At 49.9% G+C, this 27,928-nt stretch overlaps 3 protein-coding genes across 5 annotated transcripts; 2 read left to right on the top strand and 1 right to left on the bottom strand.

Annotated features, from left to right (window-relative positions):
- The first annotated feature begins 220 nt into the window (after window positions 1–220).
- Window positions 221–18,211, top strand: arhgef38 (Rho guanine nucleotide exchange factor (GEF) 38). 2 transcript variants are annotated; one of them, XM_047044852.1, is made up of 15 exons: window positions 221–314; window positions 788–1,222; window positions 6,271–6,455; window positions 7,046–7,163; window positions 7,742–7,889; window positions 8,562–8,579; window positions 8,755–8,954; window positions 9,210–9,343; window positions 10,288–10,392; window positions 10,826–10,948; window positions 11,645–11,989; window positions 12,816–12,953; window positions 13,857–14,058; window positions 15,449–15,837; window positions 16,529–18,211. In XM_047044852.1, the coding sequence occupies exons 2-15, from the start codon at window positions 1,021–1,023 to the stop codon at window positions 16,709–16,711; spliced, it is 2,490 nt and encodes an 829-aa protein (XP_046900808.1). In that variant the 5' UTR covers window positions 221–314; window positions 788–1,020; the 3' UTR covers window positions 16,712–18,211. The 2 variants fall into 2 exon arrangements, with proteins under 2 accessions (XP_046900808.1, XP_046900809.1); XM_047044853.1 differs by lacking the exons at window positions 15,449–15,837; window positions 16,529–18,211 and adding an exon at window positions 14,754–15,052.
- A 501-nt stretch (window positions 18,212–18,712) lies between these two features.
- On the bottom strand, window positions 18,713–22,562 carry ints12 (integrator complex subunit 12). The gene is made up of 7 exons (XM_047045134.1): window positions 22,426–22,562; window positions 21,984–22,150; window positions 21,539–21,694; window positions 20,795–20,991; window positions 19,884–20,043; window positions 19,486–19,641; window positions 18,713–19,347 (listed from the first exon to the last, which is right to left on the bottom strand). The coding sequence occupies exons 2-7, from the start codon at window positions 22,140–22,142 to the stop codon at window positions 18,784–18,786; spliced, it is 1,392 nt and encodes a 463-aa protein (XP_046901090.1). The 5' UTR covers window positions 22,143–22,150; window positions 22,426–22,562; the 3' UTR covers window positions 18,713–18,783.
- Window positions 22,563–22,765: 203 nt separating this feature from the next.
- On the top strand, window positions 22,766–27,650 carry gstcd (glutathione S-transferase, C-terminal domain containing). 2 transcript variants are annotated; one of them, XM_047045271.1, is made up of 5 exons: window positions 22,766–22,841; window positions 23,207–23,638; window positions 23,823–24,047; window positions 24,249–24,500; window positions 27,603–27,650. In XM_047045271.1, the coding sequence occupies exons 2-5, from the start codon at window positions 23,228–23,230 to the stop codon at window positions 27,633–27,635; spliced, it is 921 nt and encodes a 306-aa protein (XP_046901227.1). In that variant the 5' UTR covers window positions 22,766–22,841; window positions 23,207–23,227; the 3' UTR covers window positions 27,636–27,650. The 2 variants fall into 2 exon arrangements, with proteins under 2 accessions (XP_046901227.1, XP_046901228.1); XM_047045272.1 differs by having other exon boundaries at window positions 22,780–22,841; window positions 23,049–23,638.
- Window positions 27,651–27,928: the final 278 nt, after the last annotated feature.

Here is a 27,928-nt window from a genome sequence, read left to right as displayed (position 1 = left end):
CTTTGTATTCTGTGTCCTTAGGGCCCGCAGAGAAGCATCTGATCCAGTGAAGCATCTGATCTAGTGAAGCATCTGATCCAGTGAAGCATCTGATCTACTGAAGCATCTGATCCAGTGAAGCATCTGATCCAGTGAAGCATCTGATCCAGTGAAGCATCTGATCCAGTGAAGCATCAGATCCAGTGAAGCATCTGATCTAGTGAAGCATCTGATCCAGTGAAGCATCTGATCAAGTGAACAGCAGAGCAGATGTTGAAGTGAATGCTCTCTCCACTGCCCACTTGTTGAATTTGTAGAGCTAATTTGATAGTGAGGTAAACTATCACATGAGCATTGACAAGGGAACTAAAAATAAAATACAAAAGGCAAAAGGCTGTCAATCACTAGAGTACTTACTAGTGAATTACACAGCAGGCTGCAGAGCACACCTGATCATTTACATGTTGCATAACATTCATAACATTCATAACATTCATAACATTCATGCAAAGTCTTAATTTTTCTGTGGACCCTCTACTGTATGAGACATTGGCACTGTTGTCACACAACTTACTAAATGTTCTGTTTTTCTCTCTCTCTCTGTCTCTCTCTTTCTCTCTGTCTACCTTTGACTCTGTCTCTCCCTCTCTCTATCTTCCTCTCTCTCTCCCTCTCTCTCTCTGTCTCTCCCTTTCTCTCTGTTTACCTCTCTCTTCCTTTCTCTCTCTCTCCCTCTCTCTCTCTCCCTCTCTCTCTCTCTCTCTCTCTTTTCTCTCTCTCCCCGTCGCTGTCTCTGTGGATACCGTAGCCTCTGGAGGAAGGTATCTCTTAGCAGGGAAGGGGCGAGGCTATGAGGCTCTCCTGTAACAGGTAGGGGGAGGAGCCACAGGCTGCACCTGAGCTGAGTTGCCAGTCTCTGTAAATGAAGCAGAGGAGTGCACCTGTTGCACTTCCCACACTCTCTCTCTCCCTCTCTCTTCCTCTCCCTCGCTTTCTCCACCGGCCCAACGGACATATTACCGCAGAACAGGGCCCTGCACCATGGAGGGCAGCGGGAAGGAGAAGGAGAAGGAGAAAGAGAAGGTGATCAAAAGGAGGAACCGGCCGGTATTTTTGCGGTACCTGGAGAGGAGGAAGACGGACACGATCGTGAGCGACGACGCGAGCAAGGGGGACGTGAACCTGGGGACCCTGGTGAGGAGGACCCAGTCTGACAAGACAGAGTACAGCGCCAAACTGATAGGTAAGGATCGCGTGTCGGTTGGAATACAAACTAGAGTACAGGAGACCAGGGGTGAAGCTGAAAGGGGAAGGCCCAAAGTACCGTGTTGAACTTAACGATTGGGATCTTGTTAATGACCTCCCTCGAGGTCACAACTATGGCAACAATCTCTACAGAGCTGCAAGAGACTCCACACCATCTCTGCAAGCTCTCAGACTGACATTTTTTCTTTTAATAATATTACTGCAAAGTCTGTACGTTTTAGTCAACAAGGGCAACCTTTCAACCTTGGTGAAAATCCTCTTTTGAGACGGAGACCTGGTCGATCTCTTTGGACGTTAGCTACCGTGAGCGTCGCTAGATTCCTGAGCAACACCTGTGACTCGAGGGCATAAGGAGACAAGGAGAGAGGCTGAGGTTGACACACACACACACACACACGGCGACAGGCTCTGTAGCTATGGCTGCGGGGAGCACCTGTTGTGTTATGTGCCAGACGGAGAGCTGGGCTGAGGCACAGACCAGCCCTCAGGGATGAGGTCACCACATGCAAAGCATGCTCCCAGGCCCCCCTCCCTCCCACCCACCCCACCCACCACCCACCCCAGAGCTAGAGACCTGGTCTGCCCCACCCCAGAGGACAGAGCCTGTGTATGGGGCTAGCTAGCTACCTGGCCTGGAGGTAAACAAATCCAGGAAGTGACCTTTTACCTGCCTCTCACACAGGGACTTTTACTATCAGCAACTTTTTATTATGTTTCACAGGACTTTAATTATCAGCAGTAAAAGCAATGCCATCCATGAAGTCATTGTGACACGTGCGTTGGTTTGGACTCTGAAGTTGCGGTATAGAACTATCTGCTGGTCAGGTTACGTCATTGGGAAAACTGATTCTGCTTTTGTAGGGGCTCAAGTTAATAAACATTCACCCAAAAGTCCACCAACCTCATCCTCCAAAATAACATCAATGTATTTATGTTATTCGTTTACAGACACTTGTATCCGAAGCAACGTACAGTACGGGGGGAATTTGAACCTTGAACCTCTTAATCTGCAGTAAAATTCTCTAACCATTGAGCCACAACCTTCCGTAAAACAAGGAACCACTGTAGACACAATAGTTTGCTGATGATTCAGCTGATAGAAAAAGGTGTTGCTATAGAAACCGTGAATGAATGGGGGGTGGGAGGCTCTGGCAGAGTGCCCAGGCAGAATAACCCTGCAGTCAGCTACTTCTCCATAGCTTACAGCTGACGCGGTTTATCGTAGGGAGACATCAGTGTCCTCAGACACTATCATCTGTCACCCAGCAGGAATGCCAACCTTCGGGCTGTACCTGTGTCTGTCGCTGCCCCTCGGGGAAAAACACGCTTCACTTCAAGCTGTGGAGATTTTCCAGTGTCACTGGTTCCCTCGCGTTCCACTCGAGTCAATGAACAATGGACACCCATGTTTAGGGTGGTTAGGTTATGGGGTCATTGTGGGAATGTGTCGGAAGACAGACTGTTCGCTTCTGACCTGCGTCGTCATCAATCACCTGCAAAACGTCCTCAATAATGACAACAAGAACTAAAATGATTTAAGAATTGAGAATAAGGCCGTGTGTGGTAGCCAAGCCAACCGCTTAACTGTTTTTGACAGTTGTAACGCAGTGGTGAGTGACTCCCATGCTGCAGGACACAGTGGGCCTAAGGGGGCTGAGTAGAAGGTGACTAAACTGAACCCAGTCTCACAGTCAGACTGTCAGGATGGTCGGCTCTTCCTGCTCTCGCTGCAGGGCTCAGAGGAAGCAGCTTCCTGGCTGTCCAAACTCTGCAGAGGCTTGTTCAGAGTAAACCTCCACCAGCCAACCCTCTCAAAGAGCTCCACCTACAATAATTGGCAAAACCTGTATTTAAACAGAATCGAAAATGAGTTAATCGGATCAGGGGCTTTTCAGTGTTGTACTTATAATGTTTCAATATCAGTTTTTAATTTCTTTGATTGAACACTGTTTAAATGTATCACAAGGAGAGCAGCAGCTGTATGATTTAATGTGCTGTGGTACGGTATGAGCGCCAGTCAAATATTGACATGAAAGGTGACTTCATTGAATGAGGAAATTCAAGACTGGTTCCTGAACAGTGTGTTCCTATGAGAAACAGGTTTGTCAAGCCACAAGGTCATGGCAACTAGCTGTAGATATGGTCATTAAAACAAAACTAAATGGACGCCACTTTCTATGGCACCGGACATTGTGGACGAACTGCCTCTCTGCTGTATTACGATGGACTGACAGTTGGATGTTGGACTGTCCAGTCCAAATAGAGGATGAACAGTGTTTGAACAGTGACAGTACGCCCTCTGTTCTAGTGTGTCTGTTTGGCGTCTTTATGAAAGCCCTCTGTTGTCGTTTGAGTCACTAGCTCTGTTAGGTCAGTATAAACACATGGAACCCCTATCATCACCATCCCTACCTCAGACTCTGCTTGGTAATGAAACATTAAGACGAAGAACAAGCTTCCAACTGTCAGTTACTACCGGCTGAATTCAGAGGCTCTGGTTCTGATTCACCGTGTGTGTAAAAAGCCAGTCTGATCAACTGTACTGCCATTGTTGTGTTCCGTTGGCATTTCGCTGAGTTGATCAGAGAAGCGCGACTACAGCCAGGCGGCTACGAATAACAAACAGCGAGATTGTTTATCGGAGAAGCTTTTTATCAAACAAGAGGAAAATCACAACCTGCAACCTCTTAATTTGCAGTCAAACTTTCCACCAAACCTCTCCCCTCATCCCCTCACAGCCCCCATGCCTTGTCTCTATAAACACACCCCAAGTATTAGTATCTTTCCACTGGACTTCATCCATCTCTGGGTTTTTTTCCTTCTGAAGACAGCGGGCGGCATTGTGTCTGGTGAGGAGACGTGGGGGTGTGGGGGTGTCGGGATACGTGACCCCGCAGCAGGGCTCCTGTTCTGGAGAGCTTCCCGTTGCCTGGCTGCTCTGCGGCTTCTCGGGTGAAAGAGCGGGCGTATCGTCTTCCTCGTGACACTCCCCGCCCTGCAACCAGACTGCAGGGCGCAGGAACCCCAAACCACCAGACTGCAGGGTGCAGGAACACCAAACCTGCTCAGTTTGAGCGCCATCAATCACAAAGTCATGATGTTATTCTTGTCTATCAATTGTTGTTGTCTTTATCAATGACACGGTCGTAGGAAGAGTGTAAGTTAAGATGGTAGCAAATGAACAATGTTTGTTGTGAGGTCCCTGTTAGCCAGGCTAGTCTTCAGGAGGGGGAGAATTACCACGAGGACACAATTGACGTGAATTGGATTCACTTATGTTTTTTTTAGGTGTAGAAAGTTTTACATTTCTCAGAAACACCTGACACTTGCAGTAAATGGACGAGGAAGAGTTAGTTTGTAGACCCTGTAACCTGATAGGTGGAGAGGCTGAGGTGTGTGACTTAACACACACACACACAGAGAGGGAGCTAGAGAGAGACTGAAAGGGAGAGAGAGGATATCCATTTAAAAAGCTATTATGAGGTGATATTAGACCTTGCTCTGAGAAGGCAAACAAAAACGAGGGACTTGTCAATCCCTCTGCAGCTGAGAAGGAAGGCTGAAGGGTAAAGAGGTATGAGCCAGGCTGGGGAAGAGCAGCTTCACTGCTGCTCTGTAAACATCAGCCTGCTGTGTGTGTGCGTGGTGTATGAGAGTGTGTGAGTGTGTGTGTGTGTGTGTGTGTCTGTGCTGGTTTGTAAACATGAGCATGCTGTGTGTGTGCGTGGTGTATGAGAGTGTGTGTGTGTGTGTGTGTGTGTGTGTGTGTGTGCGTGGTGTATGAGAGTGTGTGTGTGTGTGTGTGTGTGTGTGCTGGTTTGTAAACATGAGCATGCTGTGTGTGTGTGAGTGTTTGAGAGTGTGTGTGTGTGTGTGTGTGTGTGTGTGTGTGCGTGGTGTATGAGAGTGTGTGTGTGTGTGTGTGTGCTGGTTTGTAAACATGAGCATGCTGTGTGTGTGTGAGTGTTTGTTTGTTCAGATTGTGACATGCACCAGACGGCAGAAGAGCCTGGTGGTGCAGTATTGCGTGTGTGCGTGTGAGTATGTGTGTGTGTACCAGTGTGTGTGTGTGTGTGTGTACCAGTGTGTGTGTGTGTGTACCAGTGTGTGTGTGTGTGTCAGGTGCATCCCCCCAGCTGGAGCAGATGGAATGCCTGCGCACACCGTGGCATTACATCAGTAAGACGATTAGTTCCCTAACCCGACACGGGCTTGAGGCTCCCCACCCTCCCTCCACCCCTCCTTCTCTCCTTCTCTCTCTCTCTCTCTCTCTCTCTCTCTCTCTCTTTCTCTCTCTCTCTCTGTCTGTCTCCCAAATATGCGGAAGGGATGCGTAGAGGCAATTAACGGGCAAAGGAAATCTCTCTCTTCCCTGAACATTTGCCTCTGATTCTATTCCCTCACTGTCTCACACAGTCCCTCGCTCACTCTTTTCTCTCTCCCTGCCTGCCTGCGATGCAAAGCACAGAGCAGCCAGGGACTGATTAGAGTGCAGAGCGATAAAGAAAGAGAAAAGGAGAGGTGGGAGGAGGAGGAGGGGGAGGAGGGGGAGGAAGGTATCTGAGTGGCATGCTAAGTGAGGCTGTTTGGCACTCGCTCAAAACAATTAGATCTCCGTAAAAAATGACAGCGGACGGGCAGGCAGACAGACAGACAGGCAGACAGACAGACAGACAGACAGACAGACAGACAGACAGACAGACAGACAGACAGGCAGACAGACAGACAGGCAGACAGACAGGCAGACAGACACACAGGCAGACAGACAGGCAGACAGGCAGACAGACAGACAGACAGACAGACAGACAGACAGACAGACAGACAGACAGACAGACAGGCAGGCAGACAGACAGGCAGACAGACAGACAGACAGGCAGACAGGCAGACAGGCAGACAGGCAGACAGGCAGACAGACAGACAGGCAGACAGACAGGCAGACAGGCAGACAGACAGGCAGACAGGCAGGCAGGGATCCTGTTCCTGGATGCCAACATCTCTCCCCTCTCTCTCTTTCGTCCCCCGCAGAAAAAATGTCTCCTCACGACATGTCGACCCTCACCTCCCCCTGCCTCGACCCCGAGGAGGCGCGGCTCCGGAAGATGAGCCGGAGGTCGAAGGTCATCCAGGAGCTGGTGCAGACCGAGAGGGACTTCCTGACAGACATGGAGCTGTGCGTCCAAGAGGTGGTCAAGCCCCTGAGAGAGAGCCAGGTAGACCCTGTCTGTGCAAGACGCCTGCTCATGTGCAAGACACACGTACTCTACTAAAAACAGCTGTGCCGAAATGGTCAAGGGAGAGAGGGGGAAGGAGAATGAGGGAGGGAGATGAGGAAAGAGAATGAGGGGGGAGAAGGAGATGGAGAGAAGGAAGGAGAATGAGGGATGGAGAGGGGGGAGAATGGGGGAGGGAGACAGGGTAGGGGAAAGAGGAAGAGAAAAACCCCAGGGATAGTAAATGACGTCATCTATTTCCATAGGCAAACATGAGCCGTCTAATCATTCACCCAGTCATGTCTCCTCCAGACACAACAAGAAAGCATTCACAACCCTGCTACTAGGGGAGTCAGGTGGCTGAGCGGTTAGGGAATCGGGCTAGTAATCAGAAGGTTGCTGGTTCAATTCCTCGGCCGTGCCAAATGACGTTGTGTCCTTGGGCAAGGCACCCTTGCCCTGGGGGGAATGTTCCTGTACTTACTGTAAGTCGCTCTGGATAAGAGCGTCTGCTAAAATGACTAAATGTAAATGTAGGTTCGCCTCTGGTTTGATAACCGTGACCTCTGACCTCTGTGTCGTTGCGGCAGCTGGTGGACGTGGATCGTCTGTTCACCAACATGGAGACAGTGTGTGAGGTCTCCGCCACGCTGCTACACCGGCTTCAGCAGGCCACCTCTGACCCGGACCCCGAAGCTGTCGTCATAGGTACGACTTTTTGTGTGTGGAAAAAAAAGTTTATAAAATAACTGTAAACCTGTTTGTGTCGGGTTTCACACACAATGTGGAAAGGATGTTTCCAAAGGTTGAAAGATATTTTTGAAAAGGTATCTCCCAAAAAGTTTCCAAAAAACTAGAAACGTTTTTGTATGTTGTATGTGTAAAAATGTGTCTAACTCACACTGTAAAAGTAGCTAGTAGTGCTAGCTAGGCTAGCTAGCTAGTAATTTTGAGCTACATTATAATGTACTCAATTATCTGTCAGCTTTCTAGTGGATAATGTATTAATAATAAGTATTTTAATAACTATAATAATAAGTAATAACTATTTTAGTGTCCCCCTCAGGAATTGCTCTTGAGAAAATGTCATATAATTGTCCCCCCCCAATGTTGATAGCAAATTTTCACCACTGTCAACAAAGTATTTTTGTCAGCGTTAGAGCTAGCGAAAAGTACCGCTAACGGTGGCATTCTTCTATAACTCAGTAAAATAGAAGTGGGCTTCCCTTCGTTTGATTCTTTCGAAGTCCCACATGAAAGCCCTAGCTACTTGTTTGTCTTGCCAGGAGACGTTTTCATCCAGAACAAGGCTGCGCTGGAGGACGTGTACAAGATCTACTGCTTCCACCACGAGGAGGCCAACATCCTCCTCAAGACCTACGGCCAGGAGGACGACATCAGACAACTCTTCCTCACCTGTGAGTCCGCGCTGAAGTAAGTGATTGACTGCCCTCTGTATCCCTCTCATTCTACCTGTCTTTCTCTATCTGTCTCTCTGTATGTCTCTCTGTTTCACTGTATGTCTGTCTCTCCCTCTCTCTCTCTGTATGTCTCTCTCTCTCTGTCTCTCTGTATGTCTGTCTCTTTTTCTGTCTTTTTTCTAAATGTGTATCTAATTCTTTCTCATCTCACTCTGTGTTCAACTGTTTTTGCTTTTTTTCTCAGTTTTCCTGTGTACATGTATCCCTCTCTCTCTCCCTCTCTCTCTCTCTCCCTCTCCCTCTCTCCCTCTCTCTCTGTCTCTCTCTATGTCTCTCTCCCTCTCTCCCTCTCTCCCTCTCTCTCTGTCTCTCTCTATGTCTCTCTCCCTCTCTCCCTCTCTCCCTCTCTCTCTGTCTCTCTCTATGTCTCTCTGTCTCTCTGTCTCTCTCCCTCTCTCCCTCTCTCCCTCTCTCTCTGTCTCTCTGTCTCTCTGTCTCTCTGTCTCTCTGTCTCTCTGTCTCTCTCCCTCTCTCCCTCTCTCCCTCTCTCCCTCTCTCTCTGTCTCTCTCTATGTCTCTCTCCCTCTCTCTCTGTGAGTGTTTGACTGGGGGAACTTCTCTTGTTTGCCGATCTGCTGATGATATTTTCTCGTTCTGATTTGAGTATTTCTTTGTCATGTTGCAGGCGAATATACGACGAAGAGTGAGTATTCTTTATTCCTTTTGCTGAATTCTGAATACAGAAATAAAGTTAAAACTTACTAATGAATGTTGGTTTAGACTATTAATGAGCTGTAACAGGCCTCAACTCCTGGAAATGGGTTTCTGTACACAACCACTTCAACCTCAGATAATGTTGTGCTGTGTTGATGCCTCAGAGGGAAGCCCAGCTTGCTGAACATGGGGTCGCTGCTCATCAAGCCCGTCCAGCGCGTCATGAAATACCCCCTGCTGCTTGGGGAGCTCTGGAGGGCCACGCCCGACAACCACCCCGACAACCGTCTGCTGCAGCAGGCCTTTACTGCAGCCAAGATCATCAACGTCAACATCAACGAGTTCAAGAGGAGGAAAGACCTGGGTGAGGCTGGGACCGTGTGGATACACAGGGTAGATAGACTCTCTGACTGGGGTGTTTCTGAAGGGGAAGGGTCTGAATGGGGTGTTTCTGAAGGGTTAGTGTCTGGCTTGGGTGTTTCTGAAATGTTGTGGTCTGACTGGGGTGTTTCTGAAGGGGAAGGGTCTGACTGGGGTGTTTCTGAAGGGGAAGGGTCTGACTGGGGTGTTTCTGAAGGGGAAGTGTTAGTGTCTGACTGGGGTGTTTCTGTGTGTGCAGTGATGAAGTACAGGAGGAGTGAGGATGAGGGCTCGCTGAGGGTGAAGTTCAACAAGCTCAACATGCACTCCATCAGGAAGAAGTCTGACAGGCTAACAGGACATCTGAAGCTGCTGAGCGGGGTCGAACCACAGGTACACAGGATGCTCTGTTTTTACCTGTCTGTCTTTACCTGTCTGTCTTTACCTGTCTGCCTGTTTTTACCTGTCTGTCTTTACCTGTCTGTCTTTACCTGTCTGTCTGTCTTTACCTATCTGTCTTTACCTGTCTGTCTGTCATTACCTGTCTGTCTTTACCTGTCTGTCTTTACCTGTCTGCCTGTTTTTACCTGTCTGTCTTTACCTGTCTGTCTGTCTGTCTTTACCTGTCTGTCTTTACCTGTCTGTCTTTACCTGTCTGTCTTTACCTGTCTGCCTGTTTTTACCTGTCTGTCTTTACCTGTCTGTCTGTCATTACCTGTCTGTCTTTACCTGTCTGTCTTTACCTGTCTGCTTGTTTTTACCTGTCTGTCTTTACCTGTCTGTCTGTCTTTACCTGTCTGTCTTTACCTGTCTGTCTTTACCTGTCTGTCTGTCTTTACCTGTCTGTCTTTACCTGTCTGTCTGTCTTTACCTGTCTGCCTGTTTTTAACTGTCTGTCTTTACCTGTCTGCCTTTACCTGTCTGTCTGTCTGTCTTTACCTGTCTGTGTTTACCTGTTTGTCTGTCTCTGTCTTTACCTGTCTGTCTCTCTGTCTCTCTCTTTTACTCAGTCTTTATCTCTCTGTCTTCTATCTCTCCCTCTCTCTCTCTAAGTCTCTCTCTGTCTTTCCTTTACTGTCATCCTCTCTCTTTTGTGTCTCTCTTCTCTTTTCTCTTTTTTTAAGTTCTTGCTCACTCACGGCCTGACCCAACTCCAGCTCAAAGAAGTTTGTAGTCAGCATGACATAACTCCCTTGTATCCTGGTCACATGCTTCCTGTCCTGCAGGGTGACACACAGCATAATCCACCTCCACCACCAGGGTTTTCTTTAATGCTGAGAAGGTCAATATTGGTTCAGGGTGCAGGGTAAACCTTTCCTTCCAAACGCCTCTTCCAGGTGAGAGATGAGGTGTTTGACAAGGAGGAGAAGATGTTCAGATGCCTGGAGAAAGCTGTCAAATTGCTGATCAAGAATATCCACATTTACCTGATGCACACCCAGGTAATGGACTGATCTGACACTATAGACTACCTACTCACCCAGGTAATAGACTAATCCCTCACCAGTGAGTCTGAACACCAGTGTGAATCCTACTACACCCTCAGTACATAGTGTACAAGTATAGAGGTGTGTGTGTCATTCATGGACACAAATATCTGTCCTACAACAAGCCTTACCTTCTAAGGGTATATATCATACATAAACCAAATCATTATGAATTAATAGTGTGATAATCTGAAGTTGAAGGACTGTTGCATTTGTCACTTATATCTGCTCCTCTGTTGAGCTGGTGTTGCCAGTGTCCTGACCGTGGTGTTGCCAGTGTCCTGACCGTGGTGTTGCCAGTGTCCTGACCGTGGTGTTGCCAGTGTCCTGACCGTGGTGTTGCCAGTGTCCTGACCGTGGTGTTGGGTCCTGTGTGTTCCTTCTGCAGGAGATGGTGTCAGTAGCAGTGCAGAATGCTCCTGACTTGGAGAACATCATCAGAGACCAGGACAAGATCGACACCAACGCCACCCTGCAGCCCAGGAACGGAAAGGACCCTTACAAGCACTTTGTAAGACACGTCTCCCTCTGACTCCCCCCTCTCTATTCACCTCTCTCTCTCCACCTCTTCCCCCCCCCCTCACTATCTCCCTCCCCCCTTCCCTCTCTCTCCCTCAGCAGGTCAGGCTTCTCTGTTCTCTGTCTTTGTGCACACGTTGTATCTCCTTCTGGGTAAAAGAGTCCGCTAAATGAGTGTAATTGCAACGCAAATGCATTTGTCTTTACTGTCTCCATCCTAGTCTGTCTGTGTCTGACCGTCTTTGTCTCTCTAGTTTACGTTCTAATGAGTCCTAAAAGCTATTATAGACCCTGGCCTGTGCCTCAGTAACGGACCTAATGCACTCTATTGGAGAAATAAGGGGAAGTGGAGAGGGGGTCCTTTTATTCTGAAATCCTCCCTGTCTTTGTGAAGATGCCCTTTGTGTGGATTCTAATAGAAGGCTCTTTATTAAATTAGTTTTGTGACTTGAATGGAGCTGCGGTGCAGGTGGTTGAGCTGAGGCCACAGACGAGGATCTGTAAGGAGTACCCTGTGTCTCGTCTGGCCTCTATCATATCTTGAGGTGAAAGACCTCGAGACCACGGTTCAAATCCCCGGCCCGTGCCATCGTCAGCGCTGTCTGTCTTGAGATCTCTAAACTCACTCCTTCCTGCTTACATCAAAATTCAATTAAAAAAAGTAACAAAGTTCTCCTTCTCCTCCCAGAAACAGCGTCTGGAGCGCTTGGTGGTCGCCCCCCTGTCCTCCCTCCAGGTCATGTTCTCCTCCCCTCAGAAGCTCATCCAGAAGCGATACGACAAGCTGCTGGACTACTGCAGCCGGCTGGAGCGCTCCACCCCCTCCTCCAGCTCGTCCCCGAGCGAGGAGCAGGGCAGGGGGCAGGCCAGGAGGGACTATGAGGCCCTAAACGCCCAGCTGGTGGAGGAGCTGCAGAGGTTCAACATGGCTGCCCGCTCCATCCTGGACAGCTGTGTGATGTGTGTGGTCACTCTGCTCAAAGAGCTGATGGACACCTCGCACCACCACACACCCTCCATACAGCAGCTGCCCGTGAGTGTGTGTGTGTGAGAATGGGTGTGTGTGTGTGAGAATGTGTGTGTGTAGGCCAGGGGTCGGCAAGTAACTTGGTCCGCGGGGCAGTATTTTTCCTCGTCACTAGATGGCGGGCCAGAGTCTGGGTTACAGCCTATTTAGACGCTGCGATAGGTGCCCTTGCGATACGTGCACTCGCAACAACTAGGCCTACATGGAGAATGGGTAGGTATACTACAAATAACTAATGATAATGAACCATGTGAATGAGCCCATTGGTGGTCTGTTTGAATAATTTCCTTATTTTAACGAACAATCTCTATCAACATGGTCGTCACTGTCATCCCAATGTGGTGGGTCGTCATCGTTGGTGCACATAGCCTAAATACTGTCTCATCCAGTGAGAATAGGATTACTAGGACCTAGTCAAGGTTTTGATGTGAGGTGAAATCAGAAGTTTACGTTAATGCGAGCGCGCACAGCGCGCGAGTGAAATTTTTTTCATTATCGGAAATATTTTGACGGGCCAAACAAAATTGCTGGCGGGCCACAATTGGCCCGCGGGCCGCCTGTTGCCGACCCCTGGTGTAGGCAGTTGAGAGCATGTGCGCATGGTTTAGTGCAGGTGTGTGTGTGTGAGCAGGTGTGTGTGTGTGTGGGTGTGAGAGCAGGTGTGTGTGAGAGCAGGTGTGTGTGTGATCAGGTGTGTCCGAGTACCACATTGTGTTGTTTCTCCTCGTTGCCGCAGTAGAAATCATTTGTAGCACTGGAGAGTATTGTACTGTCTCTTGAAATTAATTCTATGTTCCTGCATGTTAACGTGTGTGTGTGCGTGTGTCCCCAGGCTCCTTTGTCTAACATCAGTGAGGTGCAGAGCAGCATCCTGAACGAGCTGAGCAGTCTGGCCTTCGTCAAAGACAACGCCCAGAGACTGATGGAGAGGAAGGTCAGCTTCGAAAGGACCCGAGACAAAAGACCCACGGTGAGGCCGAGGGCCACTGGGGAGCAAGTACCTCTCACGCCACCATCCGATTGGTCTAGATCGGTGCTGCCCAACCCTGGTCCTCAGGGACCCCCTGCCTGGCATGTTCTAGATGTTTCCCTGCTCCAGCACACCTGATTCAGATGATTAGATTGTTATGAAGCTCAACAGAAGCTTGGTAATGACGCATACATTAGAACCAGGTGTATTGGAAGGTAACGTCTACAACATGCAGGTTAGGGGTCCCGGGGACCAGAGATGAGGACACACCTGCTGTGCTTGTTGTCGTCTAGACAGAATCTAAACAGGATATATCCCGTACTGAAATAATATATAAACTGTAGTTTATGTTCTGCAGGCAGAATAGTTAGGGAATCCTTGTTGTAGGCTTGTTTTTCCTTTAGGAATTTCTTTAGTGTGTAACGATGAACCCCCCTCCTACACACACACACACACACACACCTAGACCTCCCTCCCTTTTTAAATAGAACCAATTCAAAGTCAATTACAATGTGATGTTGGGAATCTTATGGTAGGCAGCAGAGACTGGTTGGTGATGTTGGGGATCTTATGGTAGGCAGCAGAGTCTGGCTGGTGATTAAATAGAGCCTTGGCAGCCCGTCACTTTCCCAGGTAGCTCTCCCGTAAAACAGCTGTGTGTGTGTGTGTGTGTGTGAGGGAGCGTATCAGGATCCCTGTGGAGCAATATCAAACCGCATCCTTCCCCTGAGCCCCCCCCCCAACACACACCCCTCACACAAGGGAGCTTGTTAGCTCTCTCCTCTCCACATACAACCTCTCTCTCACACGCACAGTACACATACATATACACACACAGTACACAACCTCTCCCACAGCCACATCTCGTCTGAGCAGGGTGCGTTTGATCCGTGCGCCCCCCAGGTGCCGGAGGTGCAGCGTCAGTCGGAGGAGCAGCGGGCCAGGCTGCGGGCGGGGCACAGCGCGGAGCGGCTGTTCCTGCTGAAGAGGAACTGTAACGGCTGTCAGGAGGGGGACCTGGCCCTGCTGGAGGGGGAGATGGTGGCCCTGCTGGAGGAGACCGACCCCCATGGCAGCAACACTCGCTGGCTGGTTCACACTGGGGGTGAGGGGGAGGAGGGGAGACACACTCTTTGACTCTCTGTATCCCACACACATACACTCTGACTCTCTGTCTCCCACACACACACACTTTGACTCTCTCTCTTGGTCTCACATACACACGTACACACACACACTTACACGGATACACACACACGCAAGATTTCTCTGTGTGTGTGTGTGTGTGAAGTTTCTCTGTCTCCCACTCTCTCCCTCACCCTTTTCACCCTCTCGGTCTCACCCTCTCGGTCTCACCCCCTCGGTCTCACCCTCTCTCTCTGCCGCTCTCCCGCTCTCCCGCTTTCCCGCTTTCCCGCTTTCCCTCCCTCCCTCCTTCCCTCCCGCTCCCCCTCCCTCCCTCCCTCTACCTGGCTTGTTTCCCGGGAGACAGGATAGACTCCAGAGATAGTTAGCCTGCGTTCCTCTCGCATCTTTCCGTCTCGTGTGGCGGCTGTTTGGAACACACAGAGCTGGAAGCAGAGCAGCTCACTACAAAGCTGCTCCCTAGAGGGGCCCTGACGCAGAGAGGACCCATAGAGCCTACACACACACACACACACACTCCTCTGTACTCGACAACAACAAGCCCTTAAATAAGCCAAATACTTTTTAAGCAGCATGTGTGCGTGGGTGTGTACACACGCCCACTGTTCCTAGTGCTTCCTAAGCATCAGGGCGTACTCCTGTTCTGTTCCACAGGTTGTTTGTCTCTGGGTTGACATCAGCGCCGTGTGATGAGAGGACTCCGACGTCAGCTGCTCTCTGGGAGAAACAGCTTGTTGTTGTGGAGCAGAATCCGGCCTGTTGTATTCTCTCTCACGAGAGCCAAGACTTCGGGGCACCCTACATGCATGCTAACCCTAACCCTACATGCATGCATCCTAACCCTAACCCTACATGCATGCATCCTAACTCTACATGCATGCTAACCCTAACCCTACATGCATGCATGCAAACCTTACATGCATGCATGCTAACCCTAACCCTACATGCATGCATCCTAACCCTACATGCATGCAAACCCTACATGCATGCATGCTAAGCCTGCATGCATGCATGCTAACCCTTCATGCATGCTAACCCTGCATGCATGCTAACCATAACCCTAATAGGGTGTTGTTGTTCCACAGAGACAAGGATGTTCTCTTTCTCTCTGTCCTTTTTTCTTACCCCCGCTCTCTCTCTCTTGCTGTTTCTCTCTCTTTCACTCTGACACAATTCACTCTGACTGACTTACTCTCTCTTTCTCTCTTTTGGAAACACTCACTCACAAGGTACATTTGTTCATGTATCCCTACATTTGGTACCCACAAGGGTAGTTAAACAAGACCACACACACACACACTCATGCACAGACACACTGGTAACACTCCCTCTCTCCACACCGCCCCCAGCTTCCCAAGGCTACACCTACTCCACCTTCCTGAAGCGCTACAACCCCCAGAGAGACCAGACCCCCACCTCCACCCCAACCTCCACCCCCCTCCCCCACGACAGCCACCCCAAGCACCAGTCCCTCATCCTGGACGACGACTTCGACAACCTCAGCCTGTTCGTGTCGGGCAGCGGTAGCATGAGGAGCTTCAGCTTGTCTGGCAGCTGCAATACCTTGTCTGGCCTGCAAGGGTCTGACAGCTGCAGTACCTTTTCTGGCCTGCAAGGGTCTGACAGCTGCAGTACCTTGTCTGGCCTGCAGGGGTCTGTCAGCTGCAGTACCTTGTCTGGGCTGCAGGGGGAGCTGCAGGGGGAGCTGGAACTGAGTGTTGACGGGGACGACCAGCAGGTGAGGGTCTCAGGTGTATTGTCAGAACAAATGTCTGTGTGTGTGTGTGGGGGGGGCTGTGCTCTCCTCTGTAAAATAGGGGCGTTCATTCCAGTGCGGCAGTAAAACCTGGCGTGCTGCTTTATAGAGCAGATGATTAGAAGTCGAAGCCAGCGCTCAAGCCCCCCCCAGCCCCCTCCAGCCTCAGCCCCCCCAGCCCCCTCCACATCCAGCCCCCTCCACATCCAGCCCCCTCCCCCCAGCTCCCTCCACATCCAGCCCCCTCCCCCCAGCTCCCTCCCCCCCAGCCCCCTCCACATCCAGCCCCCTCCCCCCCAGCCCCCTCCACATCCAGCCCGCTCCACACCCAGACCCCCCAGGAGGGGGGCACAGGGGTGCTGAGGTCTGACCTTGCTTCAGGTTTATACGAACACTGGGTGAGATAAGTCAATAGGCAAGTGGTATGAAGTAGTGAGTGTGTGTGCCAGCGTGCTTGTCTGCCAGTGTTATGAACCAACAGTGCCATCTACTGGTTAACCACCAACCCATGCTCATGAACACATCTTAAGTTTACGCACTGATCTGATGAGAAACATGAAAAATATTCACCTCTGGAATAATGAACTGTTTGGTAGTCAGGTCGACTGACGAGTGTGTTTATTGACGAGTGACGGGCCTGTCATTGACCTTTTGCCCCCCCCCCCCCCCCCAGTTCTATGCAGTGTACGCGTTCACGGCCCGCTGCGAGCAGGAGCTCACCCTGCAGGAGTACCAGCACGTCAGCATCCTGCAGTTCAGCGACCTGGGGGGCAACAAGGACTGGTGGCTGGCCGAGGCTGAGGGGCGGAGGGGCTACGTGCCCGCTAACTACCTGGGCAAGATGTCCTACGCTTGATGGAGGAGGGAAGGAGAGAGGGAGGGGGCAGGAAGGAAGGTAGGATGAGTGAAGGAAGGAAAGAAGGATATAAGAAAGGAGTGAAGGAAGTAGGCCTGGGCAATATATCGAATATTAGCGTCATTTTGACGACGATGTAAAATTTGAAAATATCGTGAATATCAAATATAAGTATTTTTTTATGCTGGTCTTTGTGTTGCTTGTGTTTTAAGATCCCTGACTGTCTCCTCTGTGTTGACACACACAGATACCGTTTGTGCACATGCTCTTTGTGAGCATATGTGCACAAACTGAAAATTGCACTCAAACAGGCACTCTCTTCTGCCCTCTTATTGTCCTGTCACATAAGGACCTCTGCATGAATCGTTCCATGTGAGGTCCATTTTGTTAAGTTGCAAGTACCATGTTATGGCAACTGCTTAAATTTGCACTACACATTTTGTACTTTGTAACAATAGCTGTTCTATCTAAATCGTTTTTGTTGTTTTCTAATGGGGGGCAAATAAAAATCATGTTTTTGTATTATTTAAATGCCAATGCAAACATATCGAAATATATATCGAATATCGTAATTTTTTGGACAATATCGAGATATCAATCTTTTTTATACATCGCCCAGCCCTAGAAGGAAGACAGGAGTGATTGAAGGAAGGGTACACCTGTGAAGGGACACCTACAGGCAGGTGAAGAATGTCGGAGTCCTCCGACAACACGCTTCCTTGCCGAGAGGTGTGTGATCTATCAGACTGATCTGGAAGATATCTGGAAAGCTGTGTGCTGATTTCCCCCGGGGGAATCAGAGAGGGAGGAGATGCTTAAGTATTTCAAAGAGGCCAGTGTCAACAGTTTTCTGTCCAATTAAGTTCTTTATTTAATGATCCGTTCAGAGCGTAACTGCTGTAATAAGACATATTTGCTTAGAGAAAGCCAAATCATGCAGATTGAAGGTGCTAGGTTTAGCCATCAGCAGTGTTTATTGTGATTCAGATGATTTATTCAAATATATATATTTAAAGAATGTATTTTGAAAGATTTTAAATGAAGTAATAGTTTTTATAAGATAGGAAATATATATATATATATATGTAATTTAAGATGTCACTTTAATTAATAAATATATGAATATCCTCTACTGAAAAGATATTGTCCCTGTAATTGTTTCGAAGTCAGTCAATTACACCCTCACAACTTCCCAAAACAATCAACGCCCCCTCAAAAAAAGCTGGACAACTTCATAGAGGCATTTTATTTGTTTTATCCGTCAGTAAAAAAAACTTCACATTGATGATCCAGCCGGGTCGAACAATGAGGCACTGACACTGTTGCCACGCCGACCGCGACCCACAAGGCCCTGCCAGCAGCATTTCATATATTTGAACGTAAAAATTCAAGTATTCAGTTCCACTGGGCTGATTCAACATTAACGGTATTTCCTCTTGACACGACACGACACTGTGACGGGACTGGTGCCCCTCTCTTCACTGGACACGACACGACACTGTGACCGGACTGGTGCCCCTCTCTTCACTGGACACGACACGACACGACACTGTGACTGGACTGGTGCCCCTCTCTTCACTGGACACGACACGACACTGTGACCGGACTGGTGCCCCTCTCTTCACTGGACACGACACGACACTGTGACCGGACTGGTGCCCCTCTCTTCAATGGACACGACACGACACTGTGACCGGACTTGTGCCCCTCTCTTCACTGGACGCTTCTGGACTTCTGACAACTGTGTCCTCTCTGATCATCCCTCCATCCGTCTGTCCATCTACATCCATCCATCTGTTCATCTACTAAATCAATTCCACATACAACTTATAAGCAAACCTTTCTAACCTGAGCCATCTCTAACCCCCCTGCCCTTCTGTTTTCCCCTCCCTCCCTCCGTCTCTTTCTCTCCCTCCCCCCCCTCCCTCCGTCTCTCCCCCCCTCCCCCTCTCTCTCTCTCTCTCTCCCTGCCTCCCTCCCTCTCTCTCTCTCTCCCTGCCTCCCTTCCTCTCTCTCTCTCTCTCTCTCTCTCTCTCTCCCTGCCTCCCTTCATCTCTCGCCCCCTCCCTCCCTCACTTCTTCAGTTTCTTTTGGGCAGCTTTCTTCTTAACCATCTGCAGGCGTTTCAGAGCGTTCAGCTGCGACTCCTGGGATGTCGGTGTCTTGTCCCCGCCCGCCCCCGCCCCCCCTGTCGCCTTAGCCCCACCCCCGTTCCCCCCCAGACTCGGGGACCCCCCACCGGGAGAGCTGGCCCCGCCCCCCCTCCCTTCCGCGCTGGGGGCGCGGCTCAGCCCCTGCTTGCCCCCCGTCAGGGAGGGGGGGGGTTTCTGAGGCACAGAAGCAGAACTGGAGCCGTTGTTGCTGCTGCCCCCCCCCAACTTGGTGCTGCCCAGGGACGACTTGGCTACGGCCAGGCCGGACAGTACCACCGGCTTCTGTCCGGAGGGGGGGGCGGGGGGGGCAGCCTTGCTGCTGCTGGGGGTGGAGGAGGAGGAGGAGGAAGGGGGAGGGAGTTTGGAGTTTGGAGGCCCGGTGGAGGAGGTTTTGGCTCCGAAGGCAGCCCAGCCCGTCAGACCGCTGGAGGAGGGCAGGGAGGAGCTGGTGACAGAGGGGGTGGAGGAGCCACTGGAGGACGGCTGGAGACACACACACACACACACACACAGCTGTACAACAAACAATCATAATAACATCTCCAGTGTGACACAGCTGTGGAGCTTACAACATTAATAACCTCTCCAGTGTGTGTGTGTGTGTGTGTGTGTGGAGCCCACCTTCCCCTCGGAGCGTTTGAAGGCCTGGAAGGTGGTGCTGGTGTCCGGCCGGCTCCTCCCCTCCTGCTTCCTCACCAGCAGCTCCGCCTTCACCAGGGGGGCACTGGCCCCCCCCACGGGGGACGTCTTCTGGGGAGGCTTCTGGGTCTTCTGGGCCTGGGGTGGGGGAGAGAGAGGAGGGGGGGGTGGGGGAGAGAGAGGGGGGGGGGGAGGGTGAGGGAGGAGGGGAGAGCTTGACCCTTGATCTCGTCCCTGAGCACCCTTACTATGTGTTTGACCCCTGTTTGACCCCTGACCCCATCATCCTCACCATGTGTGTGACCCCTGAGTGACCCCTGACCCCAGCATCCTCACCATGCGTTTGACCCCTGTGTGACCCTTGACCCCAGCATCCTCACCATGCGTTTCATCTGCCTCTGGCAGCGTGCGCAGTACCAGATGAGCCGTGGGTCGTTGGCGTCCTTGTCCGTCACCTGGGGCTTGTGGCAGTCCTGGTGGTACAGGTTGTGGCATTCCTGGCACTCCACCAGCTGGTTCCCCGACGTCACCGTCATCTGCCTGGGGCGCCACCACAGAAGAAGACAGACAGGAAGTGGGTTTAGGCAGAGAGGAAGTATTTAGAATGTGGATTCTGAAGGCTGATCTGTAGAGGGTTGGGGTGGGGTGTGTGGGGGTCTGATTTGTAGTTTTTGTTATGCTTCCTCCCCCCCCCCCCTCTCTCCCCACTCCCCCCCCCTCACCTGCACACCACACAGGCCAGGCCCTCCCTCTCTCGCCCCCCTCACCTGCACACCACACAGGCCAGGCCCTCCCTCTCTCGCCCCCCTCACCTGCACACCACACAGGCCAGGCCCTCCCTCTCTCGCCCCCCTCACAGGCCAGGCCCTCCCTCTCTCGCCCCCCTCACCTGCACACCACACAGGCCAGGCCCTCTCTCTCTCGCCCCCCTCACCTGCACACCACACAGGCCAGGCCCTCTCTCTCTCTCGCCCCCCTCATCTGCACACCACACAGGCCAGGCCCTCTCTCTCTCGCCCCCCTCACCTGCACACCACACAGGCCCTCTCTCTCTCGCCCCCCTCACCTGCACACCACACAGGCCAGGCCCTCCCTCTCTCGCCCCCCTCACCTGCACACCACACAGGCCAGGCCCTCTCTCTCTCGCCCCCCTCACCTGCACACCACACAGGCCAGGCCCTCTCTCTCTCGCCCCCCTCACCTGGACACCACACAGGCCAGGCCCTCTCTCTTTCGCCCCCCTCACCTGCACACCACACAGGCCAGGCCCTCTCTCTCTCGCCCCCCTCACCTGCAAACCACACAGGCCAGGCCCATTTCCATGGCGAAGTCGTCGGCGCTGGTCTCGTCGAAGCTGGACAGGTCCGGCAGGGCGAGAGGCAGGTCCCGGCTGGTCGCCACGGTCACCGGGGACGAGCTGCTCTCCTGCTTCTCCACCCGGGGCTTCTTAGGGGGGTCAGGCCCCTCCCCCTGCTCCACCACCCTCACCTGGGGAGAGGGAGGGGAAGAGAGAAGACAGGGGAAGAGGGAGGGGAGGAGGGGTGTGGGGGAAGGGAGGAGACAGGGGAAGAGGGAGGGGAGGAGGGGTGTGGGGGAAGAGAGAAGACAGGGGAAGAGGGAGGGGAGGAGGGGTGTGGTGGAAGGGAGAAGACAGGGGAAGAGGGAGGGGAGGAGGGGTGTGGGGGAAGGGAGAAGACAGGGGAAGAGGGAGGGGAGGAGGGGTGTGGGGGAAGGGAGAAGACAGGGGAAGAGGGAGGGGAGGAGGGGTGTGGGGGAAGGGAGAAGACAGGGGAAGAGGGAGGGGAGGAGGGGTGTGGGGGAAGAGAGAAGACAGGGGAAGAGGGAGGGGAGGAGGGGTGTGGGGGAAGGGGCGAGGAAAGAAAAGATGAGAAAATATTGAGTCAACAAGACTTCTCTTGTATCGAGCATTTGTATGTGCAACAATCTTCCAAGCCTTCCACTTCAAACCAGTCAACCACAACAGACATGTTCCACCATGACTCTGTGACCGGAGAGCCCATCTCTCAGTCCTCACCTTCTCAGCAGGCCTCTTCTCCACCTCCTTCCTGCTCTTGTCTGAGCTGCTGGACTTGCTGCTGCCGCTGCTGCTGCTGGATGAGGACGAGCTGGATGAAGACTTGGAGTCCTGCTTGCTCATCTTAGAAACCGACAGCTTGGACACCTCCACCTCCTACCAACACAAAGTCTACACTCAGTGCTGAAACTACAAAAGACAACAAACAGTTGCCTATGCAAGACAGCAAAATAAGGTTTACTGGCACAAGATTACGTTTTTTGGTACAAGACTTAGTACAAAAAGTATATTTACAACACATTGAAAATCGAATCTGATTCTCTTGACGTTGGGAGAACAATCGCAAGCGACGCAATGATTGCACTATCAAGGAATATAAGTAACACTTGCCCAAATCTCTACTACACAGTTCATCAACTATGTCCACTGCGCTCAAGTATCCTACCTTCTGTAGAGATCGGTAGGACGAGTCGGTGGTTCTTCCAGAGAGAGACTCGTCCAGGAGGGCTTTTAGCTTCTCTGCGGAGTCTTTGCTCTTGGAGTGCAGGTATCCCAAACCCTTCAGGAAGACAGGGTCCAGCTCCAGACTCACCGACGCAGCCATGACCGAGACTGGGAAAGCGGACACAATAACAGCTGTTTTAATGCTGTGTTTTCAGTTCACACAGCGAATCGATGACATATCAAGCTAGTTATGAAACTTGATAAAGCAAATACGTGTGTGGCTGGTTAGTAGCTAGATAAGGAAGTGATCATACAGTACTGAAGTCTTGACCATCATTCAGTAGTAAGTTAGCTGATAGCCAGCTAGCATCTAGGCTACCGAGGCTAGACAAGCTTGCGTTCCTAGCTGTGCAGTTTGAGATCGTCGTGTCTGTTTACCTTACCTTGCACTACGTGTTTTTCTCACAATGTTATGGTTAATCAGGACATATGTTTAGTGACAACACAACAAGTGACGCTTGCATTACTGCTGCGACAGTAGCGGCAAGAAACGCCTTTACTTCCTACTACGGCCGACACGTCCAGCATTGATATACGTCCCAAGAAACAACGTAAGGTTTTATTTATTATTTTTAGTTCAACTCAATTAGATTAAATATCATCTCAACTTTATACATCAATATTTTCATTATAGTTAAAATTTAATTATTTAGGGATTTATAACAAATAATTTAGCAATAGAGCCCCATAAGTTTATTTTATTTTATGCAAATTAAACCGGACGACTTAAAGTGTTACACAGAGTCGGTTGCGTTCAAAACAACGTGGGTTAAAACATAAGGAAAACAACACTCACACTGTAAGTTTTTTACCTCCAACGTTGTATAACGTGTATAACGAGTCATGAACTGACAGTAATACAGTACACCATGAACATTTGGTTGTTTACATTATTACATTAAAGTTGTATAGTCGGTTGAAGCTGAATGAAAACGCAAGACAACACAATCTTAGGTTTGCCATGGTTCAATGTGGCTACATTGTTGTGATGTTTTGTTTTTTACAGATTGTGAGCCACCTAGCTTGCACGAAACATCATCATGCCATTTTAAGTTTAATACAGGGCTCGGAAAATTAACCTTCTTGAGTCATTAAGACCTGAATAGCCTACCAACTTTAAGTTGAGAACAACTGTATGTTATAAACAAGAATTAACATCAACAGACGTCAACACCTTTGGTTGCAATGAAGAAAACGGACTCAACATCTCAGCAAGAGCGTCTCTACCTCGACCATTCCTCCACCTCCGATCTCCCTCTCCACACCTCCATCACCCTCTTCCTCCTCTCCTACTGCGAGTGCAAGTCTTTCCAGGTGTTCCTTGTCTCCTCCAACCCCCGCGGCTCCCCCCTGTGTTGGGGGACGCGGGTGCCAGAGTTCCTGGGGGTGTCGGAGGTGTGCGTGGAGGACCTCCCCGAGCTGGTGAGGGGCTGCCGCCTGCCGGCTGTGCTGGACGGGGCAGGGAGGTACTGCAGGGCTGGGCTGGCTGTGGTGCTCAGACACATCGTCAGCAGGACGGTGGAGGCTGACTCCTGCAGGGGGGGCGTGTCTGCACTGCTGGGCTTCAAGAGCACGTGTCTGAAGGCCTGCGCTGAGGTATGGGAATCATGCTGATAGCAGTCAGTGTTTGTTTAGATTACACTTTCATCCAAATAGTTTGAGGGGATTTGAACCTGGAACTTCTTGGTATACAGTAACTCCCCCCCCCCCCCTCCCCTCCTCCTCCTTTCCTCTCCTCTCATTTCCTCTCCCCTCCCCTCCCCTCCCTCTCCTCCCCCAGGTGAGCCCGTGGACCAGGTTGTGTGAGCTCAGCATCCCCTCAGCTGTGGAGTCCCTCCTCCTGCGGTCCTCCCACCAATCCCTACTCCTCCCCGACGCCATCCTTCAATTAGAGAAGACGCTGGGCGAGCCGGTCAAGGTTCACAACAATGACAAGATCCGCCGACAGAAACTACGGCTGAGAAAGAAGAAGGAGGAGGAAGAGGAGGGTTCAGATCCTCAGAAGGTGAGTTCTGGGTTTAGGAAACTAGTATGAAACGTTATATAAGTAGATTGTTATATGTTTAGCTTGTTGGTTATTGGCTGATTATTCCGTCTAAATATATTAATCGACTGTAAAAGCTTCCAGAAATGCCAGATTATTCCCCCCTTTTTATATCCAGTCTGTAAACTTTCCTTTTTTGAGAATGTTACGTTTGACCTCCAGGCTCCCCAGGAGAGCTCAGGCACCGCCTCCCGCCCTCCTCCCCTGAACCCGGAGCCCTCGGATGGGCTCGAGCTGCAGGCTGCACTGGCCAAGCTCTCGTTGGGTGCAATTCCACCTCCGTCCACCAGAGAGTGCTCTGAGATCAGGAAGGTGAAGACCGCGGCGCTGCCTGCCCTGGAGCATGTCTTTGCGGAGGGGCTTTACTTCACTCTGACAGACATGGTGTTGCTGCCCTGCATACATCACTTCCTGGTGAGACCACACATTTTAATCAGCTTTTATTTGATCTTTTTTTATTTACTTCTTTAACTCGGGAGTAGGTTTCATTTTTTCAACGGCAAATCAACCAGTTCAAGTTCAAGTTCAAGTCTTTTATTTGTCAGGTGCACAGAGCAACACAAGGTTAGACTGGGCACTGAAATTCTTAAGACAAGACAACGCAAGCACTTGGCATAACATAACATATAAGTACACAGAACAAATTTACATCTATGCTGAGCTTAGATAAGTGAACTTCCTAAATATACAGATAGCAATAAATAAACGACTATACTAACCCTAACACTAAAACTTCCTAAATTACAGATAACAATAAATAGTACGCTATACTAACCCTAATACACAAAAAAAAAAAAAAAAAAAACCTGTTACAACCCGAAAAAAAAACTAATCTAACCTAAATGGAGTACAGTGCAGTAGTGCAAATTTACAGATCAGTGACTTTGTCAATGACCAAACAGGAGCTTGGTGGCGAGGTACAGTAGTGCAATGTTACTGAAAGAGCAACCAGTAGCTGAAAGTGACAGTGTATAAGTGACTAGTGTGCAGTAAAAATGTCCATATCAGTGTCCATTGAGAAGCCTGATGACCCTAGGGTAGAAACTGTTGTCCAGTCTGCGTGTGCGCGACCGGATGCTGCGGTAACGCCTGCCAGAAGGCAACGGGGTAAAGAGACTGAAGGATGGGTGGGAACAGTCTCTTAGAATCCTGCTGGCTTTCCTAAGGCAACGTGTGTGGTAGGTGTCCTGTAGGGCTGGGAGCTTCCTGCCGATGATGAACTCAGCAGAACGGACCACACTTCGTAGGGCCTTGCGGTCCCGGTCTGTGCAGCTCCCATACCACACTGTGATACAACCAGTCAGAATGCTTTCTATAGTGCATCTGTAAAAGTTAGTAAGGATGACTGAGTCCATACCAAACTTCTTCAGTCTCCTCAGGAAGAAGAGGCGCTTACGGGCCGTTTTGACCACCTTGTCCGTGTGAACAGACCAGGTGAGGTCATTGCTGATGTTCACCCCGAGGAACTTGAAGCAGCTGACCTTCTCCACTTCCGATCCATTGATGAATAGGGGTGCATGCTCCTCCTCCTGCCGCCTCCTAAAGTCCACAATCATCTCCTTGGTCTTGCTGATGTTAAGAGAGAGGTTGTTGTCCTGACACCATGATGTCAGGGTGTCAACCTCCTCTCTGTAGGCTGACTCGTCACTGTCAGAGACCACCCCTTGAATTTAGTTTTATAATTACTCTTTTATTGTTAATTTACTCATCCCAAATTGTATTAAAAACAGGACTGAAAGACAACCAGGAACTACTGTGTGGATCTCCTCATAGACTTTACAAAACCTTTATAATTTATTTCTGATAGAGAGGACAGGAAAAGTTTCAAAAATATTTTAGAATTTTTTTTCAAAAGGTTGAAAAATATTTTCCAATTGAGTTTTTGAAAAACATACTTTGAATGGTTGACAAAAAAAAGATGGCACATTTCTTTGGTATCATTGATGAGGACTTTTCTAAACTCTACTGTACTCTGCTGTACTCTGCTGTACTCTGCTGTGCTCTGCTTTAATATACCCTGTTTTAGGCTTCTCTGTTCCCCTCTCTCCTGTCCTCTCCTTTCACTGTGTGTGTGAAAAAAGTTTTCAAGGTTGAAAAAAATATTTTTGAAAAAAGTTTCAAAAAAGGTTTGAAAAAGTTCCAAAATATTTTCACAAAATGTCACTAAAAGTTTGCAATTTTGTGAAAATAGTTTTGAAAGGTTTATAAACAAATGTGAAGAGTTTCGAAAGATAGATTTTTTTTTTCACACAACGTTCTGAGAAAAAAGTTTGGAAAGGTTGAAAAAAAAGTTTTACAAAAAAGTTTCCAATACAAGCTTGCATCATTGATGAGTACTTAATGAGGACTCTACTATACTCTATTGTACTCCATTCATTATGTGTGTGAAAACCCCCCCCAAAAATGTTATGGATGAGACTGAGGGAGTTAACGATGTTGATATGACTGAGAATAGAGACATTCCTGTTCATCCATGGCCATAGGAGATGTTTGAAATTGTCGGCGTCAAATAGTATTCCTGGCGAATGCTCTTTAGTGTCTTTCTGTATTGATGTACTAATATGATGTGAGGTCCTGTTACCAGGGTGACATACAATATGTCGACTAAACAAAATGGCTACTTCTTCGTCTTTGCTGTCCTACTGACGATAGTCTTTTAAAACATGAGTATCTGTACTTCTACTTGTGTGAAAGATGTTTATACTTTTGCCATCTCTGGCGATCGGCCTCTTCAGACTCCCTCCATGCACGGCCTGGATCATGGCAGAGGTCAGGGATCATCATCGCTCTCCGTATGAAGCCTGGAACTGATCCAGACGTCCTGTTTGTCTCCTCCCCAGGCCCCCTGGGCACCTAGCCAGAGACACAGACAGCTAATGTAAACACTACTGCGCCCACAGGCACCCTAGCCAGCGTGTGCAGTAATAGCTCCTGCTTCCTACCTGCATGCTGCCCAAACACAAGGCAGACTTAATTTCCCGCGTGTTAAATCCTCATGTTTACCTTCCACCTGTGGGATAGCCTAATATAGACCTGGCCTTCAGTCTCCCCACAACCACAGTGCCGTCTTCATTACCGTGGTAACAAAAGAGCTCTCAGTGCCACCTCGTCACTCGGTCCTTTATTTACACCCTGATCTCCGTGGCGACCGCCCCCCTTTCATAACGAGGGCCGTCTCAAATTATGCGTGGCGCCTCGGAGCGACTGTCTAGGCTAGACGGGTGTGCTCACACACTCACACACTCATATATACACACACAGACACACACACACACTCATACTCAATAACACACAAACACACTCAAACACTCATATACACTCACACACGCACATACATAGACACACACTTTCACACACACACACCTTTCTCTAGGTCCCCGGAGTGAAAGTACACCAAAGTCTCTCCACGGTAGATGGAAAGTATCATTTTTCAAAAAATTGGTTGTTGTTCCTCCCCCCCGCGCCCCACCTCCATCTTTTGATTTCAAACCCCCAAGTGTATTTCCCTGTTTCCAGGTTGTGGATCCTACAGCAATTCCACGCTGTTAAGCCCCACAGCTGGGTGGGTGAGTGACTGGAGTTTGTTTTAATGAGGTGTGTTAGAGTTCATCTGTGGAGTTTGTTCTCACAGTGAGACTGTTAGTGGTCAGCAGGGTTCCAGTTTCAGACTCAATCTGGTGTCTCGCTAGCTCGCTGGCTGACTGGCTGGCTGACTGATTAACTGGCTGGTTGGCTGACTGGTTGACTAGCTCACTGACTGACTCTCTCTCCTCATCCTGTCTGCTGAGGACGGTGGTGCCTTATGGGGATTCTGGACTCTCGGTTCAGTAGAGATGTCACTC

This window comes from Hypomesus transpacificus, chromosome 22, assembly GCF_021917145.1.
Source record: "Hypomesus transpacificus isolate Combined female chromosome 22, fHypTra1, whole genome shotgun sequence".
Classification (NCBI taxonomy): domain Eukaryota; kingdom Metazoa; phylum Chordata; class Actinopteri; order Osmeriformes; family Osmeridae; genus Hypomesus; species Hypomesus transpacificus.
The sequence above is the reverse complement of the archived record's forward strand: the minus strand, read 5'-3'. Positions and strand labels throughout refer to the sequence as shown.

What these genes read in the sequence shown, in the direction of transcription:
- arhgef38 (XM_047044852.1), top strand. Translation starts at nt 1,021, where the DNA reads ATGGAGGGCAGCGGGAAGGAGAAGGAGAAGGAGAAAGAGAAGGTGATC. An exon ending in CCTCCATACAGCAGCTGCCC is followed by an intron (nt 11,990 to 12,815) that starts GTGAGTGTGTGT and finishes GTGTGTCCCCAG; the next exon opens with GCTCCTTTGTCTAACATCAG. An exon ending in CCCGAGACAAAAGACCCACG is followed by an intron (nt 12,954 to 13,856) that starts GTGAGGCCGAGG and finishes TGCGCCCCCCAG; the next exon opens with GTGCCGGAGGTGCAGCGTCA.
- ints12 (XM_047045134.1), bottom strand. Translation starts at nt 22,142, where the DNA reads ATGGCTGCGTCGGTGAGTCTGGAGCTGGACCCTGTCTTCCTGAAGGGT. An exon ending in CCTACCGATCTCTACAGAAG is followed by an intron (nt 21,695 to 21,983) that starts GTAGGATACTTG and finishes TTGTGTTGGTAG; the next exon opens with GAGGTGGAGGTGTCCAAGCT. An exon ending in AGAAGAGGCCTGCTGAGAAG is followed by an intron (nt 20,992 to 21,538) that starts GTGAGGACTGAG and finishes CCCTCTCCCCAG; the next exon opens with GTGAGGGTGGTGGAGCAGGG.
- gstcd (XM_047045271.1), top strand. Translation starts at nt 23,228, where the DNA reads ATGAAGAAAACGGACTCAACATCTCAGCAAGAGCGTCTCTACCTCGAC. An exon ending in GTCTGAAGGCCTGCGCTGAG is followed by an intron (nt 23,639 to 23,822) that starts GTATGGGAATCA and finishes CTCCTCCCCCAG; the next exon opens with GTGAGCCCGTGGACCAGGTT. An exon ending in AGGGTTCAGATCCTCAGAAG is followed by an intron (nt 24,048 to 24,248) that starts GTGAGTTCTGGG and finishes TTTGACCTCCAG; the next exon opens with GCTCCCCAGGAGAGCTCAGG.